This window comes from Cucurbita maxima, unplaced genomic scaffold (genome assembly GCF_002738345.1).
Source record: "Cucurbita maxima cultivar Rimu unplaced genomic scaffold, Cmax_1.0 Cma_Scf00028, whole genome shotgun sequence".
Taxonomy (NCBI): domain Eukaryota; kingdom Viridiplantae; phylum Streptophyta; class Magnoliopsida; order Cucurbitales; family Cucurbitaceae; genus Cucurbita; species Cucurbita maxima.
In genome coordinates, this window is record NW_019272044.1 from 2,670,228 (window position 1) to 2,684,828 (window position 14,601).

Genomic DNA, 14,601 nt, shown 5'->3' on the forward strand with positions numbered 1-14,601 from the left:
TTTTTTTTTTTTTTTTTTCTCTCCTTTTAATTTTATATAAAAATAAAATAAAGAAAATAAAAGTGGCCGTAAGCTCTCCATAGCCATAAACATATGAGGTGCGCCTAATTCGCATTGCTATTATTTATTTTGAGAAAAAAAGTTAGGTTAAAATTTGAATGAGTTTTGTTTTATTTTAGTTTATGTATTTTAAATCAATTTTAATTTAATATTTACGGTTAGAGTTAATTTCATACTGCCCTCACTCGCTCGTTGTCTTTTTTGTAACAGTCAATCCCACCGATGATAGCAGATATTGTCTTATTTGGGTTTTTCATTTCAAGCTTCCTCACAAGATTTTTAAGAAGCGTATGCTACAAACAAGTTTTCACACCCTTATAAAAAATGTTTTGTTCTCCTTTCCTGCGATTTCACAATTCACATCCTTTTTGGCTCTAGCGTTCTTGCTGGCACACTGGCTGGTGTCCACCCACCTTTGAGGCTCAGCTTCCTCACTTACACATTGCTCAATGTTTGGCTTTGATACCATCCCCAACTAGGAGATATTGTCATTTTTTAGCTTTCGAGAGGTTTTCACACCCTTACAAAAAAATGATTTGTTCCCAGCTCTAACTTATGTGGGATCTCACATTCTCTCTCTCGGCCATACGACAATAACAAGTAGCAGCTATGGTTGATGACATCATCCTATGACAACATCCTCCACATCGATACGGTTTCCTCTCTGATTCCAACCACTTTCATTTCAACCTTGTGAGGTATGTGTTTAGTTCAAAATAATTGTTTGGTTGGAAGGGTTTATTTATTTATTTATTATTTATTTTTTTTAAAAAAATTAAATGCATTGGATAATATATAAAATATAATTGGATAAAGTAGGTGAAGAGTATGATGTTGGGGTTCATGATTGAATATATATTTATATATTTTAATTTATTTTGTGCCTTCTGATTGGCTTAGAGGACTTGACTCTTTACATGTAAGATTCCCCTTTTGGAATCATCCATTGGGAATATGACATTAAAAATATTAATCTTTATTCTATTAATTTTTTAATTTCTCTTTTAAGAGAAAATTGATTTTATTTGATTTAGTTGGATTTAACTTTAATTTAATATCACTGACATTAAATATAAGACACGACAAACGTTAAGAATCAGATAGTATATATATTATCAATAAGAACATGTTGAAAGGACTCGTGTCGGTTCGTGAGGATAATCTTCACTCTTAAAACTGAGAGTAAGTCGTATGACATGTCGCTGGAGAATGCCGGGGCCATGTAACACATGGGGCATTATCAATGAAGCTTCGATAATGGGTGACGGTATTCATATATGTGTGTGTATATATATATTGAAATTAAGGTAAGAATTAAATCAAATCTCAACCAAAAGAAAATTATAAAAATAACAAAATTAATTCCAAAAAATTATAAAACTAAATATATTAATTGATTTAATTAGCATCTTTGATATGATTGGTAAAGTAAATAGATGGTACAAATTGCAATTGTCTTGTCCAAAGCTTTAATTAATGAAGTTTGGAAGCTATTCAAATAATTGAAGTTCCATTATGAATTAATTGGGATTAATTAGTGCTAATTAATTAATTGGATTACTTAGAGAGTGACTCCCAACTCAATATAGATTCCTTTTAGTAGCTATCACAACCTCGACTTTCGTAATTATTTTATTATTTCGTATTTTAGTCTCGAGATTTTAAATTGATATATTTAATTTCGATGTTTGATTTTGTTTCTTTAAAATTTAGCTCGTTGAAAAGTAGTAAACTCTAATTAACTTGTATTAATTGTCATGTGATCGTTCGGTTAGGTTAATTCTAACCCGAAACTAATCGAAAGTCAATTTTAAACTTTAACTCAAAATCTCGAATAGTAACGGAGTTCAAATTTCATATATTAATAATATATTTTAAAATATATATAATAACCAACAAAAACGAACTTTATTGTCACACACTATTTTAGAATTTGTATGCATGAATTATTAAACATTATTGTTAATTCATTGAATCAAAACCAATTTATTTATTTATTTATTTTAATTATTATGAACAAATTGAAATTTATTCATTGCTTAAATAAGGGTCACATTTAATTATTTGAAAGCTTAATCTCAACTATTTATAGATATGAGTCTACATCTAAATACCTCTTTCGCTATTGTTTTGAATATCTTTAACTTGAAGTGATATTAAATATTTAAATATTAAAAAATTCGATGTTCGAGATTTGAACAAAAATTTAGAATATGGATTCAATACTTAATAATCATGACATTTTTCTACATACCCAGTGACATAACTACGTTGACTAATCGTTTCGGATTGTAAGAGCTTACATTGGTTGGAAATAGAAACGAAATATTCTTATAAAGGTGTGGAAACCTCTTCCTAGTAGACGTGTTTTAAAATCGTAAGACTGACGGCGATATATAACGGGTCAAAATGGACAATATTTGCTAGCGATTGGCTGAACTATTGTAAATGGTATCAAAGTTAGACATGAGACGATATGTTAATGAGAGGAATGAAATATTCGTAACAAATGTGTGAAAATCTATTTGTAACAAACACGTTTTAAAATTCGAGGTTGTCGACAATAGAACCCGTGTATTTTTAAAAACATGTTCATTAAAATTTTATGATTAAAATAGTAAAGAAAATAAAACAATATTTTTATATATTTATTACCGGGCAAATTATTTAACTGCTAATAACTACTCTAGATCGGACGGTGGAGGAAGCAAGTAAGAGGGAGCCGAATCTTGATCGGGTCATCATGGTTTTCAAAATTTGAAGCAAAAAAAAAAAAAAAAAAAAAATCGATGCGGGCCCCACTATAAATATTTTATTTTATTATTATATTTTTCAAAGGACATTTTGGACTCCCCCAATATATCCGCTTTGCCCCCGAAAAGCATAGAGGGGCCTTCATGTGATTTTGTACCTTTCACTTGGCATTTTCGTCAATTCCGGAACTTTCTAAAATCACTTTGTCCTCTAACCCACGCGCTACTCCCTTTACTTCTTTTCAACTCGCCCAATTGTCGCTCAAGCGTCCCTCGTGTCCTTTCATCTGAGCGAGTACAGTAACGTATCTTACTCGCGACGTAGAGATTGTTTGTTTTTTTTTTTTTTTTGTGTTTATCCTCTCTCTTCAGTTAATTCGTTCACGCGATGGGTCCATCTTCTCAACGAAGACCAACCTTATCGTTTTCTTACAAACACGAATTGAAAAATTAAATAAAACTGCACAATTCATTTCTTTTATTACCATTTTAATTTATAAATTTATAATTTTTTTTAGTCTAAGTCCACCCTTGATATTGTCTACTTTGACTCGTTATGTATAATCTTTAGTCTCCCGATTTTAAAATGCATTTGTTAGAGAGAGGTTCTAGACCTTATGAAAAATGTTTTGTTCCTCTTCAAACCAACGTAAGATCTCAAAATCTGCCCCTCTTAGGAGCCAATGTCTTTGCTAGCACCCACCGATATCTAGCTCTGATACCATTTGTAATAACCTAAACCCACCACTAGTAAATATTGTTCGTTTTGACTCTGTATCGTTATCAACCTTACAATTTTAAAACGTGTCTGTTTAGAAGAGGTTTTCACCCCTTATAAAAAATGATTCATTCTCCTCTCAAACTGATGTGTGATTTCACATCATATAAATATAATCTTTTGATTTTCACGACTAAATTGGTAATTTAGCAAATAACTTTTTTAATTTTAATTTTTTGTCAAAATATTATTTTATGGCTTTATGGAATAAATTAATATTTAAATGATGGTTTCAAAAAAACCAAAACGAGAACTCCAAAGGTAAATTAATTTAAAAAAAAAATATAATAAAATAAATACAAAAAGAAATATAATCATTAGGCCAACCTCCAAGTAACGAATGCCAAACGGCCAAACCAACCAATAGGAATTAAAGAAAGAGAGAGAGAACAACCGATTACCAGTACAGCCAGTTGTCCTCTCGACATGGCATCGTTCTTTCCAATGGATAAAGTTCGCCCGGTGGGGCCGGTTATCCGGTGGGCGTCCCAAACTGTACTGTAAACTGCCAGCTAATTTCTTCTGGCACCCACCGCCCATGGTAATTCACAATCAATCTCCAATCACACCTTATCCTTCTGCCACGTGTTCTCATTAGTTCAGCTGCTACGGCACGTTACGCTTTCCCATTAGTTCACGCGCCCTCCAACTCCACGCGCTTTTCATGAACCTCACGAACTTTACGGAAGGCGCTTCGAAAGTGAAAGTCTATATTACCCCGGGAATTTCCGAGGAAAGAGCTGGAAAAGGTGGAGAAATTGGACTTTTTGTTGAAGCAAAACGAACTCACGAAGGTGGGTGGAAACGAATCCTCTGCGGGTGGGCCGCTTCAACTATCGTAAATACTCACGTGGGGATTTTTAGCACCTCGTCGATTGATTGCATCTAGGCCGTTCATTTATATCGTATTGCACGGTGGGGATTGATCCACGAGTTTTTTTTTTTTACCGGAGAAAAGAATAACTCCTTTTTCTTCTGTCGTGTGAATTTACGGTTAGGCCCTCCAAGTGTTATATGATTTTTGGGAGTAATTTATTTATTTCATTTTATATTTTGTAACAAATTCAACATTTTAATTTATTTTTATAATAAAATATAACGGTTTTTTTATAGGTTAAATCTGTCTTGATTGGATAATTATTTTATTAATTAAAATATTATATATATATATATAGTTAATTTAGATATTGTCATTTGCTTTACCTTTCATAGCTTTAATGTGAAATAAGATCGGTTGACTTTGTATAAAATTTTAAAATTGAAATGCTATGCATCAAAACAAAGCATATAAATTTTCATTTTAAAGTTGACTATTCTTGACCTACATATACATTATAATTAAATATATAAAAATATATTAAATAACGGGCGAGCATACTTTGTACTTGACATTTATACTCATATTTATGTTAAGATTTTTTTTTTGGCAATACGGTAAAAATGCCATTTTATGTTAACTATAATCTACGGTCACATATAATAAAATGCCATATTTTATTTTAAATATTATTAAATAATAGCAACAGAAAGATGGTGACATAATTTTTTTTTTGAAATAAAATAATAAAATAATAAAATAATAAATATATTGTTGGGTAAAATGGAAAGTATTTCATTACAAAATATTTGAAAATAACATTTAAAAATATAGAAAAATAATATCTGGAATCAATCCTCATAAATTCCCTATTCCATATAAAGAATTTATGTTTGAATCCTTGCTATTATTTGTTTACTATTATAAATTCAAAATTATTTTAAATTAAAATTTATAAACTAAATATATTTAATTTTATTAATTAAATTGTTACGAGAATGGATTTAATTATCTTTTAATTCACTAAACTAAATTCTGTTCATGAATTAAATAGTAAATACCAAAGTGTTAGAGGGGTAAAAAGGTAAAAAAGTCCACAAGTAGAGTGGGCAACATAAACACGGACGGAGAAAAACGCGTTTCGGATTTGGGGCGTTTGGTTGAACCACCTAACAACGACCAAATTGGTTCACATTTCTCTCCCTCAAAATTAATTTAATTTATTTATTTTTATATAAATAGTAATAATAATAATAATTAATAATAATAATAATATATATAAATTCATTGGGGGTTAGTTTACTCATTAAAGCATTAATATTCTTGAGCTATAAAACTATAAATTATCCTCTCGAAGCAACTTTTTTTTGTTTTCTAAGCCTTTCGCTCCTTTTCTCCTCGCTTTCATTTTCTACTGTTCTCTCCCTCCAGTTTCTCTCTCTTGCCTCTCTCTCTCTCTCTCTCGCCGGTGAATCTCCTTTTCCTCTCGTCGGTAAAGTGCACGCCGTCTCCGAGCACTGCCGTCTTCAGCCTCGGAGATTCTCTCTTTATTGCCGCTTGCGTGTGCTCGTCGCTTTCCTCCGATTCCGCTCTGGAACCTCTGGATCTCGGAAAATCTGGTTGTTCTTGTTCTTCGTCTCTTTTGAGAATGTGGTCCGCTTCCTCCTCCTTTCGCTCCTGCGCTTGAATGCTCCTACTTGGACTGTGATCTAGGGTTTCGGTTTCTGGATTTTCGATTTGTTTTTAACTCTGTTTCTCCGTGGTGGTGCTGTTTCGACGAAGAGAACGAAGACGGAGGCGAGTAAGAATAAGACGCAGCTCCGGGATGAGATGGTACGCATTTCGTGTTTTTTTTTTGTGTGTGTGTTTGATTTGTTATTATTTGCGGAACACAAAGTTATTTCGTGTTTGGTTAGAATTTTGACGAATTTATCTTCTTCTGTTTTACTTTTCAGATCTAGTACATTGTTCAGGTTTTGCATCAATTTTGTTATTGTTATTAAAAATATTTTTGTTATTTGCTTTCTCTGTCCTCTTTGTTTTTACGAGGTCAAAGAGTCGATTTCTGGTCGTCGAATTTGTATGATTGGAGAATTGGTCGTGGATTTGTGGCTAGAATTTTTGCTGTAATTCCATTTCCGTTGACTTATTTTCGTTCTCTTAGTTTCAATATTTTTGTTCCTGTATTGTGATTGATCTAAATCTTCATTTTCCTCATTGTCACTATTTATCCTAAAATCTTTGGTTACTGTTCCCTCGTTGAGGAGGATGACTTGACTTGGTTATCTCAAGAGAGTTGTTTTTGTTGTATCAGTTTAGATTTCTTAGTAAAAAGATACGGCGACGAGTTATTTGTGCACCTATGGCGGATGTTGAAAATTTCTGGCTTATTCGATCTTTTAGGACCTTGCTGTATTTTTCTTTAAGATTATTAATATACACGGTTCGCCTTGAAATTCTATTCAAAATCTGTTGAGGGATATGATTAGTGTTATCGGCCTAGATACGGTTCTTTGACTTTCATAATAAAGTTAAGTCGGGACTTCCTGGTGGCTATGTGACATCTGTATGTTGAAGAAGAACGACGTAGGAGTAGATTGATCGCCTGGGGTTTATGAGATGTATTTCGACTTGTAGCAATCTAATTTGCATGCATTGGAATGTGGTCAGCCGCATTGCTGTCACTTTCATGTGGTAATTTGATGTCCGGCGGCTTTTATTTTACAAGAGTTCCTTTGTTTTGAAAATTGAAATTGTTTAGCTGAATATTAATATGAAGTTTGGACGCAACTACTTCCTAAAATGGGTAAAAATTTCAGTTAATTTCAGGTTTCGATAGATTGAGGGGGGCTTGGACCTTACTGTTATTCATTCAATTGATATGTTTTTTTCTTACATATGATGGTAACGAAGTGTTAGACGTTGGCTTTTGACTGGCTCTTGACAGGTGGAGGGAAAAAATTGTAAATCGAGAGAGGATAGAAATGGGCTAGCTCTTCTGAAGCTCAAGAGGCTTCAGGCTACAAATTCTGAAACTGCCAACAAAACTTCATCTGTCAAGAATATGATGAATAGAAGTGGAGGTGATGCTTTAAGGGTCTCATCTACTTGTGGTGTGAGATTACTTAGTGGCAATGTAGAAACCTTTTCTCGTTCAAGTGGCATGTCGAATGAGAGGGATGTCTTTTCTAAAAGGAGAGTAGACAAGTTTGAGTATGATGATTTAGAGTGGACCGAAAAGATTCCGGAATGCCCTGTATATTCTCCGTCAAAGGAGGAATTTGAGGATCCTTTGGTCTATTTGCAAAAGATAGCTCCTGAAGCCTCAAAATACGGTGAGCTACTTGCCTCCTGTCTATAAGTTGCTTTGACCTTTGAAGTTTGGCTTTTGTATGCATACAAATATTTTCGTGGAAAAATATGCTGTTTTGTTTTGTGTGATGAAATGACGTCTCTTCTATTTTTACTGAAAGAATGGAACATAGTATTTGTTCTGGGCAAACTAGAAGCATCTTTTGAAATTGATCGCTAATCACACACTATTGGGTATACCTGGGTTAGATTTTTATGTAATTGACGCTAACACTACCAAAAGATTTTTCATGCAACAATAGAAGTTAAAACAAAGTCGATTCTTTCTCCTCGTAAGTGATGGAGGAAATAACTCGATATTGTCGGTATGCAATTGGATACTGCAAGAGCTAAGGAAGTTAATGTGATTTGGACTGGACAAAAATAATTTCCAAAAATATGTCAAGAAGCTTATTTATGCTAACATTATCTCACCTTTTATGTCACAGTCCTTTTTGAATTCCCCCAATGAGATTACCAGAAAGCTTTCTAGGAACCATTTTCTTTTTTGTCTTCTTTCCCAGCACAACTTTGTTGTTTTCTGTGATGGCCCAAATGTAACTGATATTTACTTTCTTTTTTTTTTTTTTTTTAAATAAACTGGGACTTTCAGGCATATGCAAGATTATCTCCCCACTGATTGCTTCTGTTCCTGCTGGTGCTTTATTAAGTAAGGAGAAACCAGGTTTCAAGTTTACAACGAGAGTGCAACCTTTTCGCTTTGCTGAATGGGATACTGATGATCAGGTTACCTTTTACATGAGTGGCAGGTGAGCATTCTTTGTATACACATGAAATTTGGATTATATCTCTGGTACTGAATATGTAACCTGTCATTTTAGGAACTATTCATTTCGCGATTTTGAAAAATTTGCGAACAAGATATATGCCCGTAGATATAGTAGTTCTGGATGTCTACCTGCCTCATATATGGAAAAGGAATTTTGGCGTGAAATTTCTTGTGGAAGGACGGAAAGTGTAGAATATGCTTGCGATGTTGAGGGTAGTGCCTTTTCATCTTCTCCATCTGATGAGCTTGGGACAAGTAAATGGAATTTGAAGGTGTTTCTCTTTCTTTGTGTGTGCTAAATGGAAAAATGAGGCTTAACAGTTTAAAAAACAAAAAATGCGTACATAGTAGAAATGAACTCATACGTTTGCTATGCTTGTTAGTTTTTGACGACCCATGTTTTTAGACCATCGCTGGAGCTGGAAATTCAAGCCGATTAGTTAGGATATATGTGACGTATGCATATCTGTAAAAAGAGTTAATGGCACACCTTGAAACAATAGTAAACATGCAGTAATTTGCCATCAAATTTTTGTTGCTAATGCTCACTCCTAGGTTTTGCTCTAGCGTTTTTCAAAGAAAAAGGTATTACTTTACGACATTGAAAGCGTCATCTTGTGAGACAAATTTATTCTTCTCTTCCACTTACTTTGAATTGGAAGGAATTTATTCTTCTCTTCCACTTACTTTGTATTAATTTATTCTTCTCTTAATGAGAAAATAAACATAGTCAACAAGGAATTTCACTTCTTAGAAGTAACATTTGTAGATGTTGATGTGTTCATCTCCTAAAATGTATGTTTGCTTATTCTCGTATATTGCATTTTGTTCCAGAATCTTTCTCGGCTGCCCAAGTCCATACTACGCCTGCTGGAAAATCCAATACCGGTAGGGTGGTTACTTTATATATCATGCACCATCTTGTTAGAACTAAATGTGTTAAATGATTTTTTTATTGGCATCTATAACAGGGAGTAACGGACCCCATGCTTTATATTGGAATGCTGTTTAGTATGTTTGCGTGGCATGTGGAGGATCATTATCTATACAGGTAGGTGTTCTTATATTACCGTTGTTGGAAATCAGATAGACTTTTTGGTTTATATTAGATTTTTGTCAGTTTTTATTGGCACCCACTGTTTTATGTTGATAATTTTGAGGTACTAAGTGATACCTTCAAGTTCGTGTTAGTCCTTCACCTAATTAACTATTCACTTGTTGCAGTATTAATTATCATCATTGTGGGGCATCTAAAACTTGGTATGGCATTCCTGGTCAAGCAGCTTTGCAGTTTGAAAATGTTGTCAGGGAGCATGTATACACCCAGGATATCTTATCAACTGTTGGAGAGGATGGAGCATTTGACGTGCTTCTGGGGAAAACAACGTTGTTTCCACCCAGTATTTTGTTGGATCATAAGGTGCCTGTATACAGAGCTGTCCAGAAACCCGGGGAGTTTGTAATCACCTTCCCCAGAGCATATCATGCTGGATTCAGTCATGGTAAGACATTATAGACTCCGACTTTGCAGATTCATTGTCATTTATTACGATTGCTCATTATCTATCATCCTTTAATTTCCCCTTTCCTTGGATTGCACAGGCTTCAATTGTGGTGAAGCAGTAAACTTTGCAATGGGTGATTGGTTCCCCCTGGGTGCTGTTGCCAGCCAGCGGTATGCACTCCTGAACAGGATGCCTCTACTTCCTCATGAAGAGCTTCTATGTAAAGAAGCAATGCTTCTCTATACAAATTCAGAACTTGTAGACCCACATTATGCTTCTGCAGAGTCAACCTCTCATTATTCTATCAAGACTTCTTTTGTGAGTATGATTCGCTTCCAGCACCGCGCTCGGTGGTCTTTGATGAAATCAAGAACATGCACTGGTGTTTCACCAAATTTTCATGGAACCATTCTTTGCAGCTTGTGCAAACGTGACTGCTATATTTCTTATATCAACTGCAATTGTTATGGACATCCAGTGTGTCTTCGTCATGGTATGCTCATCTCCCTCGTTGATTTAATCTAATAACTTGATGAGTACTCATTATGCTCGATTACCCTCTAATTGTGATTGTTATTTTCTGTTCATAAATGTATATTTCTGAAGCCTTTAATTTATGCAGCACGTGGATATATCAGCAATTTGATTTCATAGAAATTACACAAAAATGGAAAAAAAAATACTATGATATCTGTAATAATTTGTCTTTCTTTTCCTAAAAAAATAATGTCTTATGTTTATGAAATTTTTTATGCTTTTGGTTGTTACTGATCAATGGATTTCTGAACCAGATATCAAATCTCTGAATTTCTCGTGTGGTAGCAACCGTACACTCTTCTCGTGTGAGGATATTTTAGAAATGGAATCTGCAGCTCAGAAATTTGAGCAGGAGTGTGGAACATTGGATGAGATTGGGGGGCAAGCTTATAATGGTGAAGAATTATATTCTTATCCTCTGTTAAATTTATTTAAACGAGATGTTGTGGACGGATACACTCCTTATTGCAAGATAGAAGTGCAGTTGAATTCTGAATTTACTGCTGCGGCTATCTGTCGCTTGGGAGAAAATGAGTGTGTTTCCAGTAGCCAGCCTACACAAAGTTGTATCACTGAAAACCATAGACCTGAACCATCAGATCCATCTCTCTCTTTTGAAGCGTCAACTTTTTGTTCAATTGTAGACTATAATGAAACACTGTCCACCACTAGCCATGTAAGACCTGATTTCGAGCTCAACTTATCCATTTTTGTTTGTGACTTTCTTGATCAAAGTTGCCATGTTTAGAGTATTGAAAGAATAATTATTGATACTATTTTCTCAAACAGGTACAAAAAAATTCAAGTTTTGAACAGTCTTCTGAAGTTTCGAACAGGGCGCTTGAATCATCACGTAACAATTGCTCAAGTAAATCTCCAGGCAGTGTACGTGTATCAGAGCTAACGACTGTTGTAGATCGTGAAAGTGATGATTCTGATACAGAAATTTTTAGGGTCAAGCGTCGCCCTCTGAAGCTGGATAAAAAGACCGGGAGCGATGCCACATCTTTAAAACATTTTGCTAGCCAGGTACTGTTGTTTTGGCCATCTTAAAATCTGGTCGTGGTTGATTTATTCTGAAAGTCTAGCATGAGAAAACTTATAACTTTCGTCTCGTCTAAAAGTACTTCTATTTTTTCAAAAGTTGCACACTTGCTCTTGAACTTTCATAAACGTTTCAAAATATCTTTGAGATAAAAATTTGTTAAAATATTTGCACAAAAATTAGAACAAAAAATAGTATTGCCATAATCTAGAACAATAATTGTCATAAGTCACTTTTTATGTCCAAGTTCTATCTTAACATTTCTCTACTTCAAGAATAGTTTTATAATATTTATGAAAACATTTCTCTACTTCAACAATAGTTTAGCAAATATTTATGAAAAGAATTCTCTACTTCAACGATAGTTCAGCAAGAATAGAAAAAAACAAATAATGTTTATAATTTAGCCAAAAATAATTTAATGAAAAATTACCTTTTGTTATGCTTATTATTATTATTTTTTTTTTGGGGGTCTTAATTATTTTTATATGCATTGAATCTTGGCTTTTTGTGTAGACAATAATTATTTATCATTCATCATTTCATACGAATAATGTCTTTATCAAACATTCAACAAGATACTTGAAAATAATGAGACACTCTCATTGCCCATCATGAGAAGTCTTTCATTATTTCCAAGTCTATTTGATTAACTTGTTTTTCCGTTGCTAGTGGTACTATATTTTCAATTCTTTCTGAAATTTGGGATCTGTTCATCATTATAGCAGGATGGCCGCAAAAGATTGAAGAGACTCCAAACAAATGGGAATTCTGAGGGAGTAACGCCATCGTATGGTCGTGGAACTGACAACTCACGTTATAAATTATACCCTTCCAGTACTTACAAGGACTCTGCAGAGAGTGATGCAATTGACAAGTATAGCAGAGGGAGTACTATTCCCATTTCTACTATGTGCCAGAGATTCAGCAAGGAGAAACTAAATAGTAATAGACAGCGCGTCTATGAACTCAACAATCGCAGGAGGGAAAGGTTTCAGCATGAGATGGGAAAGCCCAAAAGGGTACTACATCCACATCCCTCTATGGACACTGGGTCAAAGCGTGTCAAAATTAGAGGCCCAACACCCGGTCGGCCCGATTGATCCTAATGGGCCTGAAGCTCGGCTATGGTGGCCTTACCTCTCTCTCTGTACAGCCGCATTTGATAGAGAGCCTGACTTTGCTAATCTTAGTCTTCATTAATGGGGGTTCTAACCACAACACAATGGAAAAGCCATAGATGATTTGATGATATGATTATTCTTCTGGGAGCAGTGATACAGCCATTTAACCTAGGATGCAACATTTTAACATTCTTTGTGAAGGCCTTAAAAATGGGGGCCGTTCGCACTCAGTCACATGTGGCGATGATGATGATGATGATTCAGATTCTTGAGGGTAACCCGAGTCGGTACCGGGCCATTTATCCCGCCGTCCTGGGACAACCTTATCTGCAGCAGCTCTGCTTTAAGCAGGTAGATGGTTTAATCAATTTGATGACTAGTTTTTATTCTTCTTTTCTCACTTCCCTTTTTGTGAGGTGGGGATTCCCACGTTCATTTGAAAAAAGAAAAAAAAAAAAAAAAAGAATACATAGCGCTCTCGCTGCTTCCATTTTCACGTTCTTTATTCTTTCTGTAGCGACAGGTTACATGTACCTTGGACTACTCGAATAAAATGCGAAGAATTTCCTTCTTTGTCACTTGTTGCTAACACTTGGAATCTAGACACGAACAGTAGGTTTTGTTTGAAGAATATTAACTGCTATCATCTCATGCAGAGAGACAATATTTTGGGTCTCGTATTCTTGTGGTGGGGGCAATAGGCAAAGCGCTGCTGCTCCCAGTCCCAGGTAAAGGACATGTTTGAATGAGTGGTGATATTGTTTTATTCTGTTTAGAGATATGGTTGCGTGAGACAAAACTATCCCCCACCCATCGTCATTTCCACCTTTTTATTCCCCCACCCCTTAAAGATGAAAAGAGAATATATTTGGTTTGAATGGTGGGGGAAGGTACCAAACCAGAATTTTTAGAATGAGAAAGGAACCTTTTTTTTCCTTTTGAAAATAGCTTCGTCCATTATAGCCCTTCAATATTGATTTGGTGGAATACGTTAGGTAATGTTTCTTATGAAGTGAATAACGTGTGGGTGTAGAACTGGGGGTCTGTGTATATCAGGTTTTGTGGGAATTTCTTTTAGTTCATGAATTTTTTAGGCTTCAAAAATTAACAACCCACTGATGGAACATAAGTTACAAGTTTGAATTTAATTGATTCATTTTATTTTTATTTTTATTTTGTATGATTTAAATAGACCTAATTTTAACCAATTAGATAGATATGAAATATAGATGAGGTTTGGGCTGATGATTGATTTTATGTTTAATCTTTTGTACTTTTGGACTTATTTAATTTTCGCAACTTAACCTATTGAACTATGCTTTTGATTGAAATATATAATTCTTCTTTTTCTTGACTTTCGGTCATAGATTTATTTGACACGTAATTTAAGATTTAGCTTTTGCACTTAGAAGTCTTTTTTTGCAAAAGATTCAAAATGTTTCATCTTTTTTGTTGATGTTGTTATGTTACTTTATTTGCTTAAATTGTTTGGGTTCCTATGACTTCGACAACTAGCTTTTATTGGATATTAAAACAAACAAAGTCTTTCCTCTTTCCCCTCCAAAACGTGCACAAAATTCAACATTTTTTTTGTTTTGTTTTCCGACTGATTATCTCATCCTATTGGAAAAATATTAAATAATCCAGTGTGCTTCTTGTTCGAATTCTCATTTCTGGCTAAGATTCGAGAAGAAAGTTGGGGCGTTTTGAACCTTGGATTTCAAAGCCCAATATTACACGAAGCCCATTAAAAGCAAAAGCAAAATTTTCACGTTGATTCCATCATCTCTTTCTCTCGACTCACTTTCCTTTTAGATTGGAGTATATGTGTTAAGTAGGTC

General features: G+C 34.3%; 1 protein-coding gene across 4 annotated transcripts; it reads left to right on the forward strand.

Moving 5' to 3' along the window:
* Positions 1-5,753: 5,753 nt before the first annotated feature.
* Positions 5,754-13,705, forward strand: LOC111465200 (lysine-specific demethylase JMJ706-like). 4 transcript variants are annotated; one of them, XR_002714166.1, is made up of 12 exons: positions 5,754-6,241; positions 7,356-7,743; positions 8,373-8,529; positions 8,602-8,821; positions 9,384-9,437; positions 9,521-9,600; positions 9,774-10,051; positions 10,152-10,547; positions 10,846-11,267; positions 11,381-11,620; positions 12,362-13,111; positions 13,417-13,705. XR_002714166.1 is itself a non-coding variant. In XM_023109520.1 (11 exons), the coding sequence occupies exons 1-11, from the start codon at positions 6,239-6,241 to the stop codon at positions 12,737-12,739; spliced, it is 2,616 nt and encodes an 871-aa protein (XP_022965288.1). In that variant the 5' UTR covers positions 5,754-6,238; the 3' UTR covers positions 12,740-13,349. The 4 variants fall into 4 exon arrangements, 2 of the variants coding, with proteins under 2 accessions (XP_022965288.1, XP_022965289.1); XR_002714167.1 differs by lacking the exon at positions 13,417-13,705 and adding an exon at positions 13,278-13,349; XM_023109520.1 differs by lacking the exon at positions 13,417-13,705 and having other exon boundaries at positions 12,362-13,349.
* Positions 13,706-14,601: the final 896 nt, after the last annotated feature.

Excerpts from the sequence above, each read along its gene's own strand:
- LOC111465200 (XM_023109520.1), top strand. Across the intron at positions 7,744-8,372 it reads TCCTGAAGCCTCAAAATACG|GCATATGCAAGATTATCTCC; the intron begins GTGAGCTACTTG and ends TGGGACTTTCAG. Across the intron at positions 9,438-9,520 it reads TGCTGGAAAATCCAATACCG|GGAGTAACGGACCCCATGCT; the intron begins GTAGGGTGGTTA and ends CATCTATAACAG.